At 44.0% G+C, this 20,071-nt stretch overlaps 1 protein-coding gene across 1 annotated transcript in view; it reads left to right on the top strand.

The window, feature by feature from the left end:
- EFNB2 (ephrin B2) overlaps positions 1-20,071 on the top strand; it is a gene marked incomplete at its 3' end in the record, with an annotated part of 42,869 nt that overhangs the window by 5,726 nt on the left and 17,072 nt on the right. The window contains exon 2 of the mRNA XM_082859202.1: positions 17,585-17,868. Within this exon, the coding sequence (XP_082715328.1) occupies positions 17,585-17,868 (284 nt within the window). The remainder of the gene's footprint in view (positions 1-17,584; positions 17,869-20,071) is intronic.

Below are 20,071 nucleotides of genomic sequence, written 5' to 3'. Positions count from 1 at the left end.
GCAATAAAACCACCATTTTCTGTCTTTCAGATAAAAATAATGTGGTAAATCCATGCAGTTCATAAGATGTAAAGGCAGATAAAGGGTGAAGCCATGGCAACATATAGATTAGCTGGATGTCGGCAATGACATGTCTCTGAAAAGGGTGTAGAAAGGAAGGCCCTTGCTCCAGGCTGTTGGCTATTATGTGTGAGCCACACAGACTTGGAAACTCGGATTAGAAAGTATGAAAGCCCCACTTGTGGCCTGGGATGGTTGAAGCCGGGAAGAAAAGATGCTCAGTTCTTGCTCATTGGTGGCGGATAATATGGCAAAGGTAGATTCCATTGACTGCCTTTTCCAGAGATTGAGATTGGGGGCTGATTAAAAACTTCAGATCACTGCAGTTAGTTCAGGCCTGCAAGGTTTTCCTTTTTAGCTCCTGGCCTAACAGTGGCGGCCGTTCTGTAGGATTAGCTGCAGTTGGCGGTGCTCGCCTTCATCTCTTTAGGCTCCAGGCAGGGACCTGCTGGGAAGGAACAGAGCCCAGAGGGGCTAGGTAGGCCCAGAGGGATCCGAAAAGAAAACACAGACCTTTTGATTTCAGCCATCTTTCAGCCCCGGAGAAGCCGTGGTAAACATTATACATTGTCCCCCTCCCTCTTCCAGAGAGCTCTCCTCTGAGTTTTGTCTCTCCCACCGTGGAAAAAAACATATAATAAAACAAATAACAGGGGGAATTGAGTTTTCATTCAAATTGGTAGTAATCCAGTATGCCCAAACCAACGGGCCCAATGGAGATGGTGTTTCACTCCTGTGAGTTGAGCTGAATGGGACAGGCCCCCTTCGTGTAAACGATAGGATTATAAAAGTGTGAGTGTTGCCAGCTTGAAAGTTAAAAACAGCAGAAGCTCACCAGGCTGTTGAATCTTATTGCCCCCTGTCCTGAACAACCTTGTAAATAAGCTGGGCTTTTGTTTTGGCCATCCACACTTTCCATTTTAGTCGTTACCCAAAATCAGCCATTGAAGCTGTGATTGGGGGGCAGAGTGGCATCGCAGTTGCGTCAAGCCGGAAAGGAGATTTGTGCTTCATTGCCCCCTATTTGGGGCCTTAGAAAAGTCCCAGCATTTCTTTAGGAAAGTCTGAACTCTTAAGACGCTGACAATACTGAAAGCTTACAAACAGCCCAAGTGTCTGTCTTGCTGGCGTGGATGGAGGGGATTCAGGGCTGGTCTCTGAACATGGGAACTTTCTAGAGGAACACGTTCTATGTCTGAAGATCTTCACTATATCCTAAATGTTCTATTTCAGACCCATTTCGTGGATTTTGTTGCTAATTCTCAGAGAGCTGACTCAACTGTTTGGAGCTATGGATTTATTGCATTTGTTGCCTATCTTTCTGGTCATCACTGTGTCGCTTTCACCATTTAAAAACATTTAAAACATTGCACAGAGACCTGCCCTACCCAGTGCCAGCTACTTTACCTTCCTTTCTAATTTAATTCAGAAAACATATCAAAAGATCCAGTGCATTTGTCCAGATTCATCAAAGAGAACGGACACTCCCTAATTTACAAGCTGGTCACATCCCAGCACCTTGCATTCTACATCTGACAATGATTGCTAATGGTCCATTCAGCCAAAGTATTTGCTTGTTAGCAGGGAACAGAGCATGATAAATGTCCAGCAAGCCTGCGGCCTCCTTCCGCCTTTCAGATGCAGACTGGTGCATATTTATGGTAGGCAAAGGACAAAAGGAGGGGCTGAATTGCCCTGGCCTCCAGCTTTCTATGAGGAACAGGGTTAAAATGATTAAAGAAATGATATAGGAAAGTCCTGCCACTTGTTTACAAACCAGCGTCCAACACGTAGCTTTGCGTTCTACCTGCAAGAGCCTATTGCAGGAGCTTTAGGGATAAGGATGGTTGGATCCGGCGACCCAGTGAAAAGAGTAGGTGATAAATTATGAAATGTTTTCCATGCACACTGAATGCCAGGTGCACCAATTTCTGTGGCTCCTGCAGAGAATCAGCAGAGGCTCTTTATTTCCCTTTTGATGTATAGATATCAAATATGTAATTCTAGTCCAAAGCATTTTGTGGCTTTGGACACAGACATGCTGTTTTCAAATGAAAAACCATAGTAGGAGACTGCTCCATTGAAGGGAAACAAGTTGTTTCTGCTCTTAGTAATCCTCCAAACAAAATATGAAGAAAAAATTGGCAGTAGTGAAGTGTTAATAGTTTGCTGTTTCCATTCTCGAGAGCATGGGTAGGTAAACGTTCTAACTACTCAGTGGTGGGCAAGCATTCAGAAGGCTACGCATGAACTGTGCTTTGAAAACTTCATTTTCTTCATGTTTTCTATATGAAACTCTTAAACAATCCAGTTCATTTTCTCAATTCACGTTTGGTTGCCTCCAGTTTTAATTACAGTCCTTGGATCCTTCTACCAGTACTTGCTGGTTAACCCTCTCTTGCCTCTGAGGTGTTACTCTGTGCTTTTCACATGCTGATGACTCCCGTATCCCGCCAGAGTAGTGATGAGTGCTACCCACATATCCCTGTGCACATCAGAAGCTCTGACCTGCGGAGCCAGTGTCTGAAATGCCACCTTCCAGCCTCTCTGCAGCCTCTCGTGTTCCAGCTGAGGAACCCGAGGTCCAGCGTGACGCCACCACCTGCTGAAATGCTTCTGAACTCGGTCCTTGCTTTTTCCGCCTGTTAAGGTGGCTCACTGTGGTCTGAAACGTTTGTCCTGAATGAGAACTGTCTGATGAGTGAGTGGGGCTGAGCAGGTTACGTTCAAGTCCCGCTCAGAATGCATCTACCTGCAGAAGAAGTTAGAAAATGCCAGTTTTCACTTAGCTTACCAGAACTATACTTGGGGTACATTTTAGATAAAAACAGACTCTCCTAAGCCCTGCATCCCCCTTCGTCTATGGGAAAATGGATCTTCATGAGAATGGACTGTCCTTAAAGTTCACGATTTCCCTGAAATGGCTGCTCTCTCTTTATGGTGTAGATCAAACATAACTTCTTTAAATCTTTTCTCTGTAATCCCACAGCACTTTAGTTAAATACCGAGGGCACTGAAGGAACATAGTACATGGCGCTGTCATGATTCATATGCAAGTCTTAATCCCCTTCGCCACCCTGCCTATCCCTAAGAGGCAGGCACCAGAATGCTTTCATGTCATCAGTCTCTGCCGGCGAGCACTGACATCCAGTGAGTATTTAGTCGGAAGAGCAGACACAGCCCAGATGTCTGTTTCTGGCCGCTCCCATTAACAAATCACCTGCTACTGGAGATCTACCTCCAGCCCCGCGGCTCTAGAACTTTCGGGCATCAGAATCACTTGTTAAAACAGGCTTGCCGCCCGCCCCCAGAGATCCAGATTCCTGAGGTCTGGGTGGGACTTGAAATTCACATTTCTAACAGGCTCTCAGCTGATGCTGCTCTGAGACCACACCTTGAGAACTGTTGCCCTGGATGGAATTCGTTGGGGTAGTAACAACTTTTTTTGGGTAACAGCTCAAGATTAGATGATCATCCTCTTAAAGGCTGTTGTGGATCCCTGAAGAAATCCGTGGCCCTTGCCTCCCTACTCTCGGCCTCCGTTCTTGCTTGGTTGATTGTTGACGGTAGATAATTCGTTGATTTGTTGGACAAGCATTTATGAACTGTGAGGTCTGTTACACGAAGCTCTGAGAATACAGTGAAGAGCAGTCTCTACCCTCAAGAGACTTCAATCCTAAGGGAGTAGGGGGACTCCCTGGTGCAAGAAACACGTTCTGTGCCGTGGTGCATGGCAAGTGTGGCCGTGAGAACAGAGGAAGGAAGGGGATGGAGTTCCTCCCGGGGGAGGGGAAACTGAGGCAGGAGAGACAGCGGTCCAGGGAGAGCTCCGAAACAAAAACCACAGTAAGCAAGTCAAAGAAACTCATTTCAGGTAAGAGAGGCGAGTATCTACACTGTACTTCTGTAATCTACATTATTTCCTACGTCTGAGCAGAGCTCAAAGACAGATTCCCACAAATGAACAAATAGACCCTGTGGGAGAGCTACCCCAGCGATTTCAGCCGCCTTATCCTCATGAGAATTAGCAGTACCTTTTGGTTTTCAGAAGGCCTGTGCTGATAATGGGAAAGGTCAGGCAGTTCAGTTGAGCAAAGCGAGCCGGGCCAGTGCTATTTTAGTTTAGTGAAGAGGACTGCCGTGGAATCTGGCTGTATGAGTCTACTCCCAGGTTTGTCATTTTTTTAGCTGTGTAACTTTGGGAGCAGAATCCTCCGTGTCTCTCACTTGTCCCGTCTCTAAAATGGGGACAGTAATCTAACAGGACTGAAGAAAAGCAATAAAACTGTGGTCAGGATTTAAAGACCTTAGCTCTGGACTTAGCACAACGAACCAATAAACGTCAACTCTTGCTGTTGAAAGTTAATTGAGCATCTACTGTGTGCCTGTCTCTGGCTCAGTTTGCCTTCTACATACAAATGCAGAATAAGTAAAATGCTAGTAAAGATTATGCCATGGCGCCTGCACCTTTTCAAGCCCCTGATGTTATATGGTACCTTGCTTAGCTGCCAGACTTCCACTCATCCTTGCAGGCCTCTCTGCTGCAAGAGGCACCTTTTTATTTCCCTTCAGCTGCCAAGTTAGATGCTCTCTCCTCTGCTTCCTACCCTGACGCTTTGTTGTAACGTTTGTAACCCTGAATTCATTCAGCTTCTCCACCGTGGATGGGGGAGGGCCTGGGCTGAATCCCCTTTATGTGCAGGGTACAGTAAGGGATTGGGTTGTTCAATGAATACACAAAGGCAACCCATAGGCATGAGCAGTGTAGCCTTTTTGCATTAATGTTACATGCTGTTTCTTATTAAGAAACCTCCTCACCCGGTGGACACAGTTTGTTTCATTTAACAATGGTGGTATAGAGCATGTACTAGGGACCAGTGGCTGTTCCAGCTGCTCCACAAATACTGACTCATTAAACCTTCATAATAACCATCTGAGGGAGATACTTTCATGATCCCCAATGGGGAAACCAAGGCAGAGACTGGTTCATTATCTTGCCCAAAGTCATATAACTAATAAGTGGGTACCATCTGTATTTGAACCTGAGTATGCTGTTTCCGGGATCTTTCCTCGTAATTCTCCAGTTCTCTTTCTTAGGCTGTTGCATAGAGTGATTAGAAATCACATAATTAAATGAAGCATGTGTTTGCTCAAAGCAGTCCATATGAGGTGGATTAAAAGAAGGTTTTGCGTATAATTCTTCCCTTGTCCACCTTGATTTATAATCTTTCCTATTATGGGCATGCGATTCTAAATGGATCCTTTGAATCTTTGATAACGAGGTTCTACCCGGTGGAAACTAGATAGTTATGAAAGTCTATCATATTAATGCATTTATGGCATGCTATTCCTTTGACTCTTAACGTTTTCCTTTATAAAATGGAAACATCCGATTGTTTCTTTGCTGGGAGAAGACAAGGTCAGGTTTCAGAGGAGCGTTCCATGAGGTTCGATGCCACGCGTGTGTCAAGCTAAGGAGATAGCATGATATCTTTTTTAGAGTCCAGTCACAATTAAATGCCATTTTATTTTGGATTTGGGGATCTGTGCCAGCTTCCAGCTTGTCAGAGCTGAGAAGACTCAAATCAAGTCCAGGCCTATTTCTACAGCAAACTGGGCTTCTGGCTCCCTGCCTGTGGATTCACTCAGTGTAGCCCATCTGGCTTTTGATGTTCTGCGAGTTCGGAGCAGCTTGTTTCGGGAAGCAGGGCCAGAGGATCGGTGGGCCTGGGGTGCTCTTGATTCCTGAGCAGCCTGTGGTTGCATCTCCCCAGGGCTTAGGGTCTGCTTGCCTGCAGCCCTCAGGGGTCTCACACCACCAGGTCCTCCTTCCTTTCAGAGCTCAGGGCCTCGGGCGTCCTCTCACCTCTTCATGGTCCAGTTCCCGTCCCTGAGTTCAGTAGCAGCCTGAATAACTCAGGGTGTTTAACGTTGTGTTTGTTTTTTGGTCAAGCTCATTCCAGGCTGCTTGTGGCGACTAAGCAGGAAATGTATTGTCCCCAAAGTTACAGTGGTGCACCATTCACATCCCGCCCCCCCCCCCCCCCCCCCCCCGGCCCCGGTATGCGGGCCTCTCACTGTTGTGGCCTCTCCCGCTGCGGAGCACAGGCTCCGGACGCGCAGGCCCAGCGGCCATGGCTCACGGACCCAGCAGCTCCGCGGCATGTGGGATCTTCCCGGACCGGGGCACGAACCCGTGTCTCCTGCATCGGCAGGTGGACTCTCACCCACTGCGCCACCAGGGAAGACCCCATTCACAATTTTTTTTTTTCTGCTTTATGCAGTTTGGGGACGATCTGTGTAGGAGTCAGTCTCCCAGTCCGGGGTTTCCTCCTCTTTGACGTTCACAGCGCAGACCTGACTTGAGAGGCCCAGGGGAACGGCTGCTGTCACCCGCCCACAGCAGACCCGTCCCTGACCCTCTCTGGAGCCATGAAGAAGGAAGTGTCCAGGAGGCGGCCGTGTAGGTCGCTGTGAAGGGCTAGTGCACAGCCGTATAAATTGTGTTGGTAGATTATGCTTGCCTGGCAAGGGGGATCTCTGCTTATACCAAGAGAGAACTAGAGTCTTGTCTCTTTTTTAAACCTTACTTATGAACGTGCTCCTTCTATGATTACACAAACACCCGTTCCCGGGCGTGTGGGACTCCCGGGGTCCAGTGGGGAACACGACAGGCTCAGTCCTGGGGTCACACTCCAGCCTGGAGAGCGAGCATCACATCCCCTTGGTGTGTACTTTCTTTCAGGGCTGTTTTCCCCACCAAAAGGAGAGGTGTCATTCACCCATAAAACATGGGTGAATGGTCCCTCTAAATAGGCAAGATTCTTTGAAGTTAAGAGGAAAAAAAAAATGTTGATGGAAATGAAAGGGATGAGCAGGGTTGATGGAAAAGATGCTCCTGAGCGCTCGATTGTAATACCACGCTAAGATCTGAAGTCCATCCCTTCAGGTTCTTAAAGCGCCAGTCCGCTTCTTTCTGTATGATGTCCACGTGCTTTGCTTCCCTGCAGCGCTCCCACTCAGGTAGATAAGCACAGGGATGTCCACACTTAGGTCTAAAAGAGCAGGGAACCAGCTCTTTCTATAGGAAAGCCAGTTTTCTTTCTGGGGCCTCACCTATGAATAATGAGAGTTCCAGCTTCCTTTGTAGACTCTTGCTAAGAGCATGGTTTGGAAGAAGACAGCACAGGTGCAAACAAATTACACTTGAGAAAGAAGCTTGCACCGTCTCTTGCCTCCGAGGGTTATGAAATCCCCGTTTGGATGATGGGGGTGCGTGGTCAGGCCAGCATGACAAAGGTTGGCCTCCGGGATTCACTCTCCAGCCGCTTTCCCACTGCATATCTCGGCATCCCAGACCTCCTTTTCCAGCACGGCCCCCCCGCCCCACCGCCGACTTTTGCCTCAGCTAGCTACGACATTCATGGCATGATTTTTTTTTTTTTTTTTGCAAAGTTTTGAGGGAGGAGATGTTTGGATCACTTTCATAAATAAAGACCTTGATTTTTTTTGGTTTTTTTTTTGTTTTGAGTTAGGCGCTTGATTTTTGTTTTTAATTCCATGCCAGAGATTAACTAGTCTCTGTGAACCTGGGAAAAGAAAACCATGATCTCTGCCCATCACATGCTTAAAGTCTGACTTAGAATGAAGATATCTATTCCAGCGTCAGCTCGTTACAGGCAATCCTTCTGTGAATTGGAGGGTTTTGTTACAGTGGAAATTATGGTACGGATAAAAAATTAAATACATACTTGTGTTATTTTTCTGAACGAAAATTTAAACGGTGAGCATCTTATTTATCTTTGAGCATTGGAAAATGAAATTTACTTTAGCCCCCAGCGTTTTGAGCATTATATCGCAAATAACAAACAAGATTAACATCACAAGGAGTCAGCTTCCATTCCATTGTGCAGCGTCCTAGGCTGTGAAATTTGATATTATTTTGACTTGTATGGTAATTGTAGAATGACAGAGGGAAATGGATTAAGTTGAAATAGAAGGATACAGCACAGCGCACACAGACTGCCCAGTGCAGGTGGAGGTCATTGGGCCAAGAGTGGGGCCCCTGAGCACTGTCCCTGAAGATCAGAATTTTATAAATAAAACTTTGCTTCATTCTGCACTTTATGGTTCTTTCAAGTGTCTACATAGACAAAGAGGCCACCTCCCCGGGAAGAGTTGCAAAACCGGCTCAGGGACCTAGAGGCTCACCACACCTGTGAATTTCAGTGCTTCTCATCTTTCCTTGCCTTGAAAAGATGCTGCTTGTCCTTGGTGTGAAGTCTGAAATGCACCCTGCCCCCCACTCTCAGCTCTCAGATTTGGAACCCGGTAATGGTCTAAATTGTAGAGCCTGCTTTTAGGCACCTCTTCTTTTCCTTGAATACATCAGTTTCATGTTGCAGATGATATTTGTTTTTAGAAAAGTGTGAAAGAAGGGGCACCTGTGAAAACGGACAATTGTCCCAACACCCATACAGCAGAAAATGCCAATTAAAGCCTCCAATTACTACCTTATTTCTTGGAGCTTTAAAGCCACTGAGAAGATAGTGGTGCATTTACTTGAAGTTTTAAGGTAATTACTTGTTCCTCCAAGCGTGGTGTCTGGTAACCTAATTCTGTATCAGCCTGACACCCTATAGCGACACCCCACTATCTCTCTGGTTTCAGAATAAGTTTGGGCAGAAACTTGTTCTGATATGAAAGTGCAAAAGGGGGCAGTAAAGTGCTATCCACAAAAACAGAAAAATTGTTTCCCCCAGTATTTCTTATGGTCGATATTACCTGAGTCTTTCTTGGGCCCCAGTTTTATTCATTTATGACAAACTCCTCTGTTTGGGGCATTTGGAGTTGATCTTATTAAGCCATAGCAGCAATCTAACATAAAACGGAAGTAAGGCGAGCCCAGATATCCTGCCTGTGGACGAAATATGCCATCAAATTCACATACTCGTGAATTTAAGTCATTTTTTTTTTCTGGGGGATTTATGTTCCCAAGTGTACAGAGCATTTCTGAAAGGAATGTCGGGCTTCTGTGTTAATGCTGTGTTAGCTCCACATAGAGCTGGAAGGCCTCAAGTGCATGGGGAGGTTATGGGGTCAAGGCTTTGGGCTCATCCCTAGCAGCGAGCATCTTTTGTCAGGAAGGACCTGGGAAGATGAGCCTCAGTGACAGCAAAGCAGCAGTGGCTTGTCCTCATTCACAATTTCAGACGAACCGGTTTACAAACTGACTGCTCTTCCTCCGCAGCCTTTGACATTTAATTAAAACTAAAAGCATTTTCTGGGAAAAGTGCATGTTTTCCAAAATGTGGTAAACTCGAAGTGTACTCAATACAGAACTCTGGTTTGAGAATAAACCTATTCTGTGGTATGATTTGGGGTGTGCCAACTGCTAGGGTAATAAACTTGTTCCTAAAGCTGGGATTCAGAGTCCCTGAAATGTTAGCCAACTCCCAGATCTGTGCAGTTGAATGATTAAGCATAAACTGTACCCCATATTTTTCATCTATTTGAATAAACTGGTTGTGTGTTACTACAGCTTTTGTAGACTCAAGATAGACCACAATTCAGAGAAGAATAATTTTATTTAGTTGCATTCTCAGAAAATACATCACAAAACAGTTAAAAAAGTCTACAGGCCTTGAATATTCTGTTTTAAACCAGAGTGAGGAAAGATTGCTCAAGAACATGATGGTTTGTTCCTTGAAACTGTACATTGAAACGTAATGTTCCAATCTGATCGCAAAAGCATTTGACATTTATTGCAGAAAATTATGAAAAACACAGAAAGCTAAAAATTACCCCAAGTCCACCATCCAGTAGCCCAAAGCAGCCGCAGATGAAGGCCCCATGTTTGACCAAATCTGTGTCTGTATTGCCAGCAAAATGAGCAGAAGAACACACCACCTACTGTGTATGTGTGTATATTTTCAACTGAACTTAGCCATTTACTTAAAATAATCATGTACTCTAATGATGTAGTTTTGAAACGAAAGGAAAAATCAGTTCTCCATGGAAAAGTAAAGTCTGTTCACTCAGACAATGAGCCTTCTTTTGCTTAGCAGTTTGCTTCAGAGGGAGAAGAGTATCACCTGTAGGTCTCTTTCCCCCCAGTTTGCACATTGGCAGGATTCGCATTGGTCCTGTTACGTGAGTAAGATGGTCCTGTTTCTCAGGCGGATGATAGCGGCCATAAGTGTGCAGAAAGATTAGGTATTTAAATAGATATTACAGTTGTACGTGTACGACAGTACACAGAAATGGCTCTGGGTCTGAGCTGACACTCTTTAAATGAGAAGCACTGTGATCATGGCTGTCTGCAGGGGGTTTACGTGACCCGGTCATTTGTTTGGACAGAGAAAGTGGCCATTCCTGTCTACATCCTTTCATTCTGATCTCTTTCCTTCTGTGCCAGTTTGATAGTTTTGCATTTGGCTACAATATATTGATTTGCCCTTGTTTATATGGTAGTTTGGCATATCCTTCAACTATATACCTCCACGTAGTATTTCCCTCAGGAGAACGAGGACTTCTTACTTCAAATCTCCTTTCACAGACTCTTTCAGCATCAAGGGACCATAGTGCTTTGGCTGTTCTTCTAGGGTCACCTACTTATTTTTGGCAACCTTGAAGACAAGTGTAAGAAGTCGTTGCACATTTGTCCTGAGGTGCACGTGTTATGGTCAGCTGCAGATGCAGCAGCGGGAAGGGGAAAAAAGAGAAGCAAGGAAAACGGGGCATCCATGGGGGGCTGGGGAGAGCAGCTGTGGCTCCACTACCCAGCGGGCCCCGAGCATCTCAGCTCCTTGCTCCCGTGGATCTTGCTGTTCCATCGGGCCAGGTTCAGGAGTCAATCAAGCAACCGCTGCCCTCATCTGATTTACCCTGTGACACCTGGGGATGCGATGCTGGTCGGCAGAAGGGTCCAGACTTGAGATCAAAACGTGATGTTATGATCAGTCAGAGACAGTTGTGTGTCGTGACCCCTGAACTCTTAAGTGGCAGGTTTTGGCTTTAAATGCACATTATGCTAGTTTTTTCAACGAGCATGTGTTCCTAGAGTGGGTTAAAACATTAAAGAATATTGTGTCGCCAGGGAACTCTAGTCAATATCCTGTGATAAACTAAAATGGAAAAGAATCTGAAAAAGAATGTATATGTATGTATAACTGGATCACTTTGCTGTACAGCAGAAGTGAACACATGGTAAATCAACTCCAACAAAGTAGATTTTTAAAAAAAGAATGTTGTGTCACATATGGCTGTATTATTTTAGAAGTTCCTACAATGATGACTATGAAGTATAAATGTCTAATTGAGATTATTAGAGATCCAATTTAGATTATTAAAGATTAAAGTCTAATGTGTGTTATTAGATTGATTCCCTGTGGAAGTATTAGAATCTAGTTTGGTGAATAACCTTTAAGAACTTGGATTCAGGTTGATAGGTAATTGGAAGGTAAAAACAGATTCTAATATCAAATCATTTCATTTCAGGGACTTCCCTGGCGGTCCAGTGGTTAGGACTCCGAGCTTCCACTGCAGGGGGCGCAGGTTCGATCCCTGGTGGGGGAACTAAGATCCTGCCTGCGACATGGTGTGGCCAAAAAAACAAAAAAACAATCACTTCATTTTGGGCTGGGAAACTTTGGAAACCCTACTCAGAGTTTCCATTTTATTCCATGTTATACCGTCTCTGGATTTAGTTCAGAGTCATCACGTCTTATTGTCTTGCTTGGGAATGATTCACTGGGAAAAACCATAGGAGTTGCCTATTTCTGCTCAGCACACCCCACTGCTGTGGCATCCCAGGGAAGCCCTCCAGTGAGAGACACAAAACCACAGCACCAATGCCCAGGAAGCAGTCCTGACCCCAGACTCTCTTGATGGGGAGGAGATGCAGCTTCCCCATCCCAGGAGCACAGCAGGGTGGCTTGCTGAGACTTTGAGTACGTGGCCCAGAAGGGGATCTGGCCTCCTGTGTTTGCTCTCCTGTATAAGACAAGAGGCACTGTGAGTCTCCTTTGTTTTTTGTTTTGAATTAAAAACCAGCAGATACTATTAAAGAAGACTTCTGACCACTTTTTTTTTTTTTGGATGTGTTTTAACAGAAACAACCTCACCTCTGTAGTATGGGTTACAAACATGGGGATTTTCCTCTAGGTGTCTTTGGCCACAAAAATGGACATAATCTCATCATACAAAAAGAAATCTGCATTTCATATTCACTAGGCAGAGTCAGTGTAGTAATTTAAAATTAGCTACTTGTCACCACCCTAATTATTCTTTAAAAAAAAAAAAAGGAAAACATTTCCAAAGTCAATAATAAGACAAGTCTTATTGACTATTACCACATATTCAGGGCATAGATGTGCTATGTGGTCCGACTTGTTAAAGTCTCTGAGCAATCCTGAGGTAACAAAATCCAAATATAAGTGACCTGGGTTCAAAAATAGAACTCTGTGGTTACTGGCTTGATTATAACCTATAGGACGCATTGCTTTCCATTCGAAAATGATATTATTAAAAAATTCACCCCGTTTCCTTTCCATGTACATTCTGCAATTCTCATGAATCGTCTGGATCCATCTGTAATATTACATTTAAAACACAAGTTCCATGTGTGGTAAGTTTCTTCCTCAGCCTTTGGTCCTTGGCTTCCCAGGACATGGCAGGGGTAGCAGATGGCCGCCCTTGTGATGGACAAGAAGATGGACCCATCTAGCTGCTGAGTATGCTGATCTCTGAAGCCTGGGCAGATGCCTGCATGTGGATGGACTTTCTCTTAATTTCCCTTAACTTCATGGCTTGTCTATGAAAAGCTCAATTTAGAAAAAGCTGCATTTCCCCAAACCAGATTTGTGTTTTAATGTGATGCAGCGAGAGCTGAGAGGTGTGCAGGCAAAGGGGCTTTTCCCGTCGCATCTCACCTTTGGCCTGGCGTGTCTTCATCTGGTTTGCGTGTCAAGCATGTGTACAGGGACTGAATGAAGACAGTGGTGGAAGGTGCTTTGATCAGTGCTTAGCGAAGAATAAGTGCTCAAAAGCAGCAGTGCTTCTGTTATTAGTGCTTCTGGAGGTGGTGAATTGCCTTGCATTTCAACTAGGAAGGGATTCCAGAAAACTGCCAATATTCATAAATCCTGAGAGAACGGGTCCAAAACTCCATCCACAGTGCTGCTTGCCGTCCAGAAGCACCATCATACCGGAGGTGATCCTGCTGTGCTCTCAGCAACCCCCATCCCAACTCGAGCTCATCCTAGCTCATCCTATCTTCAGAATTCCTTCCGTGCCTGTGATCTGCAAATATCGATAGTTCGTGGCACTAAATTTGACTTAAATTTATTGTGTGTATCTTAGCTGCCATTTGTTCTTTCATATTTTAAGCATCTACCAGATGTCAGACCTTGGGCATTCAGTATTAAGTCAGCCACACGTGGGACCTGCCTGCCCTCAGGAAGCTGGATTGTAAAGTCCTGGCGATCCAGATCCTAGTTTTCTGTCACTCAGAGCATCTGGTGTGGAGGTGCCTTAGTTGTTACACTCACATTACTCTGTTTGCTCCCATGTTGTGAAGCACATGGATGGACCTGGAGGGTATCATGCTTAGTGAAATAAGTCAGACAGAGGCAAATGCTGTGTGTGATCACTTATATGTGGAATCTAAAAAACAAAGCAAACTCGTGAATGTAACGAAAAAGAAATGGGCTCACGGATATAGAGAACAAACTAGTGGTTACAGTGGGGGGAGGGAGGGGGGAGGGGCAAATCAGGGCAGGGGATTAAGAGGTACAAACTATTACGTATAAAATAAGCTGCAAGGATATATTGTGCAGCACAGGGCATATAGCCAATATTTTATAATAACTATTATATATAATATAATCAATTATGTGTATAATTATATAACCATTGATATTAATATTATTATATTATACATATCATTATTATTATATATAATAATTATTATTAATATTATTTAAATGGAGAACCTTAAAATTTTTGAATCATTATGTTGTACACCTAAAACTAACATAGTGTTGTAAATCAGCTCTATCTCAATTAAAAAAAAAACTGTGAAGGCCCCAGGGGAGCAAAGAGACTCCTGGGCTTGATGTACTTAGTGATAACGTAAGAAACTTACCATTTGGGCTCTCAGCTCAACCACAGCCTTTGTCTACTGAGAAACCATAAAGTCAGCAATTAAAGAGACTGGTGTGCTAACCAGCTTGTATATCTGTATACCTATATACGCTTAAAAAGTAAACCTCTAAAGCACTCCAATATTGGGTTCTTTTATATGGATTTAAATAAGGAAGCAAAAAAAAAATTTTTGTTTTTAGTTATCTATTTTACAGCTATCAGTGTATATATGTCAACCCCAATCTCCCAATTCATCCTACCCCTGCTGCCCCCGCTTTCCCCCCTTGGTGTCCATACGTTTGTTCTCTTGAAACCATTTTTCATGGTGAAGGAGCCAATCCTTGCCTAACTTTTTGCCACAGTGTCTTCTGAAAAGTGAGCTAATGCTTTTCAAAGCATTAGGAATAGTGGGTTTTATCGGGATTCACTTTTTATGAGTGTATCAAATACGCTTATTGAAATTGAGACTCCTCTCTTTCTCTTTTATTTTGAAAAGCCATCCCATGGGTTGACCCCTCCGCATACATTGCTCCTCTGTCACTGACCGTTAAAGCTTTTTGAGTGATTAGCACCTTCTGAAAATACAGACTGAAGTGCAGAGATCCTTGTAGCCAAACCAGCCCATGTGTCCTCTGTTCTTGACTTGACCCCATCAGCCCCAGCAAAAACTAGAACTTGGATTTGGTGAGTGAAGAGAGAGTCATGAGGTTCTCACATGGGCAGGGAGGAAATCAACAGTGAGTCTTTGGTTAAGCAGGAAAAAATAATCTTCGTGAAGGAGACAGGATCTTGGGAGCATTTTGAATGAAGAAAGAGCTTGGTGAGCCCAGCTTCAGACGTAGGCGTGATGTGGGAGAATTCTAAGATGTGCAAAGATGATACACAGCTTGGGGGTGAGGGCAGGTCTGATGCATTCTCTTAAAGGAATGAACTGATGGACAAGAGGATGGATCCATCTGGCTGCTCAGGATCCTGATGTCTGAAGCCTGGGTGGGCCCCCGGAGGAGGTGGTCCAGGGTGAAACTCGCTCAGTGTGGAGATCAGAGCTGAGAAGAGGCAGGTACCGGTGTCCAGGCTGCAGACTTCTGTTGTGATTCAGGAATACTTTTCACTACAGCTAACGTGGGGCTTGCTCTGTGTCGGCTGGTACAGAAGCCGGTTTAGGAGAGAAGATGTTTGGAACGGGGGTGGGAAACCCCAGACAGGAGCTGGCCTCTGGTTCTCGGGTGCAGTGAAGATTTCCTAAGAAGGTCGAGGAATAAAACATGAGGAGAAGGATGTGTCAGGAAGGTGAGCCTTGTAACCATATGTAACTTATGTCGACTGCCAGGCACTTTGCCCCTGCTTCCCAAGCCCAGCAGAATCACTGAGGCACGGGGGCGTGGGGCAAAGACTTAAGCCTCAGACATTCAGATTCAGTCCTTCAGTCTGTTCATCAGAAACCAGAGCTGTGTTTCAACCACAAAGATGATGGAGACCACTGGCCTTCGGGGGGGCAGGGAAAAGACCCTGGAGGCCTTCAGTCCCCTGGAGTTGAATTTCCCATGCGCCTCCCCAGAAAACTGCAGAAATGGCCAAGAAGTTCACAGAGAGGCTCTTACTAAGTGGTGATCTACATTTGTCAGCAGTTCTAGAGAATTCTATAAGGGTGCACACATGATGGTCTGAAATTTGTCATTATTACAAAAAATAGTCATTTTGAGTTCTACTTCACAGAAAGATTTTGTTAGGTGATTCTCATTCACTTTTCTTTTTCAACTTTTTTTTTTTTAATAAATGTCATATATCCTTGCTTTAGCAAGCTCAGTTTAAAAAAAAATAAGAAAGAAAGGGGGCTGCCCTCCCTTTGGGATTGTAAAAGAACACATTCCCAAGGAAGAGTGACAAGCCACTGTGTTCAACATGTATTTTTTTTCCCTGCCATAAAGAGTATTGGTTTTTAATATAAATCTGTAATGTAATTTCTGTTATGCTCTATGATGCTTCATAATCAACCTCATGCACTTTTCAGAAAAAATTAATACCGTTCATTAACATTCATCATCATCTGTTCCCTCAGTATCAATTTGAAATTGGCGATGCCCGTCATCCTGGTTTTCTCTCTCTCCCTCTCTCTCTCTCTCTCTCTCTCCCTCCCCCTCCCCCCCACCCCCGTCTTTCTGTCTCTCTCTCTCTCTCACCGTGTCTGTCTCTCTCACCATGTCTGTCTGTCTGTCTGTCTGTCTGTCTGTCTCCCTCCCTCCCTCTCTCTCCTCTCTCTCTGAATTATGACCCATTCATCGTCATGGCTGGTGGGCCTCCCTGGTTCAATAAGAGGTTGGATTGGAAGGACTCAGACGTGATGCTTTGTTCTCCGGCTTCAATATTTTAATGAGCCTGCAGGCTTGGCTCCCTCGGAAGGAACAAGAGGGGATTTCTAAGTGTGTTTTTAGTGTTAGCACTTGTAGAAGGATGTTCGTTACGAAGCTCTTGTTTCAGTTTCTCCGAGAAACTCCCCATTAGGAAAGATCTTTCCGCAGCATGGCTGGGAGAAAAAAGAAAGGGGAGGAGGGCGCTGTGGTCTGTGAGCACCAAGGGGATATAGTGTGTCAGTGGTTTGGGTTCTAAAGATTTGCTTCTAAGAATTAACTGGAGCAAATACATCTCAAGGGAGGGGGGAAAAAAGGTTTGTGGGGCAAGGACAGGGACAGTAGTTGCTGTCTTCCCCAGTCGAGGACTTTTCATCTTGCAGCTGAATCAGTACTCCAGCTAATTATTTCTGGTTGTTTTTTATGGGTTTGTAAGATGTTTCTTTTGTTTGGGGTAATAAAAAAAAAACCCATTATTTGATCAGTGACTGACTAATTATGATAAGTAATTTGAAACATTCTTGATGAAACTTGTCTGTTAATTAGCATCAACAGCAAATGGAAACTAACAGAACAACAAAGTCTTAGCGCATCCACTGCTCCCTGGAATTGCTGCCCTCTTTCTGTGGCGTGCCCAATAAACTGAGGCTGCCAGTGGTTAAAAAATAATGAGCAGATGGGAAGGTCTGACTCACCACCAAGGAAAAGTCATTGTGAAGTTACACAAAGGAGCACTGAAATATTACAAGCGAGGGGGCGGTAAAGAAATGTCAGTAGGTTGCCTTGATCCTACTGGGTAAAGTCAGGAATGTGGTTTCTTTTTTTTCTTATTTTTTTTTTTTCTTTAAAGCTTAATTCCTAAATACATTCATCCCATGCTGATCTGAACTCAGATATGTTTGGTCAATAAAAATGTGGCTCTATAAAATTGTGGTTTGGAATTCTTGATGTTGTCTGGCCATATTGTCATTATCATTAATACTGTTAATTTTTTATCAACTCAGTGGCGCTTTTTTTTTTTATGCTTTTAGATTTCTGCCTGGACAAGGACTGGTTCTATACCCACAGATAGGAGACAAATTGGATATTATTTGCCCCAAAGTGGACTCTAAAACTGTTGGCCAGTATGAATATTATAAAGTTTATATGGTGGATAAAGACCAAGCAGACAGATGCACTATTAAGAAGGAAAATACGCCTCTCCTCAACTGTGCCAGACCAGACCAAGATGTCAAATTCACTATCAAGTTCCAAGAATTCAGCCCTAACCTCTGGGGTCTAGAATTTCAGAAGAACAGAGATTATTACATTATATGTAAGTATAATTCTATTCATTTATTTTATAGAAATTAGGATAAGCTAAATAGGTTTGTATCAATTTTTGTTTCCTTAAAATTATTACTGTGGCAAACAATTGGGTGGGAATCTTTGCTGAAAAGTTTTTTAAAGAAGCCCTAATTGAATGAGGGACCCCTGTACTAGTACTCCTCATTAACATAGATGCCCAAAGAGAAAACGCCTCCTAGAGTTTTTGTAGTATTGAAATAAGTGGATATATATGAATATATTCAGCATCTCTACTGACAAAACCATTTTTAAGAACCATTGGTGAGATTTTGATAGGTGAATCTTGTGCAATGACTTTTCTCTTCATCCATCCATTCATCCATTCATCCATCCATCCATCCATTCACTCATTCATTTAGTATTTACTCTGTGCCAGAAACTGCATAAATGCTAGGGGTTCAACAGTGAACAAGATGGTAGAGTGGTACCCATTCCTCATGGAGCTTGTAGGTTCCAAGAATGGGAGTTACAGGCAACCCACACTAGTACATGGGCGCCATTAAAACCAGGTTTGGAAGAATAAGAAAAAAACTTGGGTTTGTTCAATGAATTACTTTTTTATCTACCTATGCAATAATTTGACACATGGTTTTAGGAACAGATACTGTGTATCCTTTGGGTCCTATCTGAGCTACTGTTCACTCCTGAGGCTGTGAAATCTGATGAAACACGTGCCTACTAGGTGCAGGTCACCAGCTGGCACAGAGTTAGATTGTTCCAGGCCCAGGGTCTGTCAGAGTGCAGTCTGGGTGACTAGGATAGCTGTTCACATCAGGCAAGCAATGAAATGGTTTTTCTTGGTTTCTTTGGTGGGAGTCTGCACTCACTCGTCCTGATGAGCTCCAGGTCGTCAGAGGTACTGAGCTGCTGTCTGCTGGGTGTGCTCTCCCATCTCTGGGTGATCAGGTTGAAACTCTGGCTTTCTCTACCTCCTGGCTGCTCTTGAGAGTGCAAAAGCAATAATTCATTGACTACTTATTAAATACTCAACAATATACTCTCTTCTGTTTTTTATTACACTCATTAGTAATTAAAACAAAGGTGGTCATAGCCGTCTAATCCTTGTTCTTTGCTGTGAACCTGAAATGCCACAGAGGCTGAAAACGTAGTTTTAAGCCAACGTGATACACATAGAGTGGCTTAGTGAGAATAAGTAACAAAAAGAGAAAGTGGTGAATTATAGATTTTAAAGCACAATGATCATAAAATGAAAATAAAAGCATTTTGAGGGCTGGGACAAGCAGATGGGGTGGTGAAGTGTATGAAGTAAGAGGGAAATCTTTGAAAATATAGAATAGTCATTAGACAAAATAAATGGAAACCTTAAGCTTTTGGAAGTCCAACAGTGTCTTAAAAAAAGTCTCTTTAAGTAGGACTGTTTACCAGGACGTTTTTAGCATAGCATTTATAGGGACCCACCCTACTGAATTCATTAAGCAGGTTAAGACCCCTGAATAGAGTGGGGAAAAGGGCGAGGGGGTGCCTGAAGATAGATGTTCCTCAGAGTGAAATACGTCTCTAAAACTGCACCTGCAGCCCTGGCTGCCGACTGGCTCTTCAGGGAGGTAAGCCACCACACCCGGAAAAGCACGTGGTAGCCCGGGATACAAGAATTGTTCTGAAAATAGAGATGAGGGTTTCAAGTTTGAATGCTGCTGGTTGGGTGGTTGTTACAGGCTGGGTGGAGAGGGGCCCAGGGCTCAGAGGGTGGCCGGGAGCCCAGGGAGACTCAGAGCACAGAGTTGAAAGACTTGCGCCACGCCACAGACATAAGAAGACACTTCAGATACTTCGGGAAACGCAGGCCCCGTTTCCCACCCATCCTCCAGCAAAGCCAATGGATGGACAGCTTTCCCTGAAAGGGAAATGAAGGATGAGAAGTACCACTCTCAAAAGAGTTGAAAAAGTTAATGCTGACTTTCCATTGCTTCTTCGAGGATCACAAGGCACCCAGACAATTAAGAGATTTTTCAGAGTCAGTGCTTTCCACAGCCAGTGATCACTCACACATACACACAGTCACACCCCACTTAAAACAGTACTACACTAGGCGGCATAATGGAACACTGCCCGTAACACTGCAAATCACCACTTCAACTTTGAGAGAGTTAACAATGTTGGTATTTTTGAGTTGCTACAAAGTATATGACATGTGTTTAACTCCAAATCTT

The sequence above is a fragment of the Leucopleurus acutus genome (assembly GCF_964270905.1).
Source record: "Leucopleurus acutus genome assembly, chromosome: 18".
Taxonomy (NCBI): Eukaryota; Metazoa; Chordata; class Mammalia; order Artiodactyla; family Delphinidae; genus Leucopleurus; species Leucopleurus acutus.
This window is presented reverse-complemented; position numbering and strand designations above follow the sequence as displayed.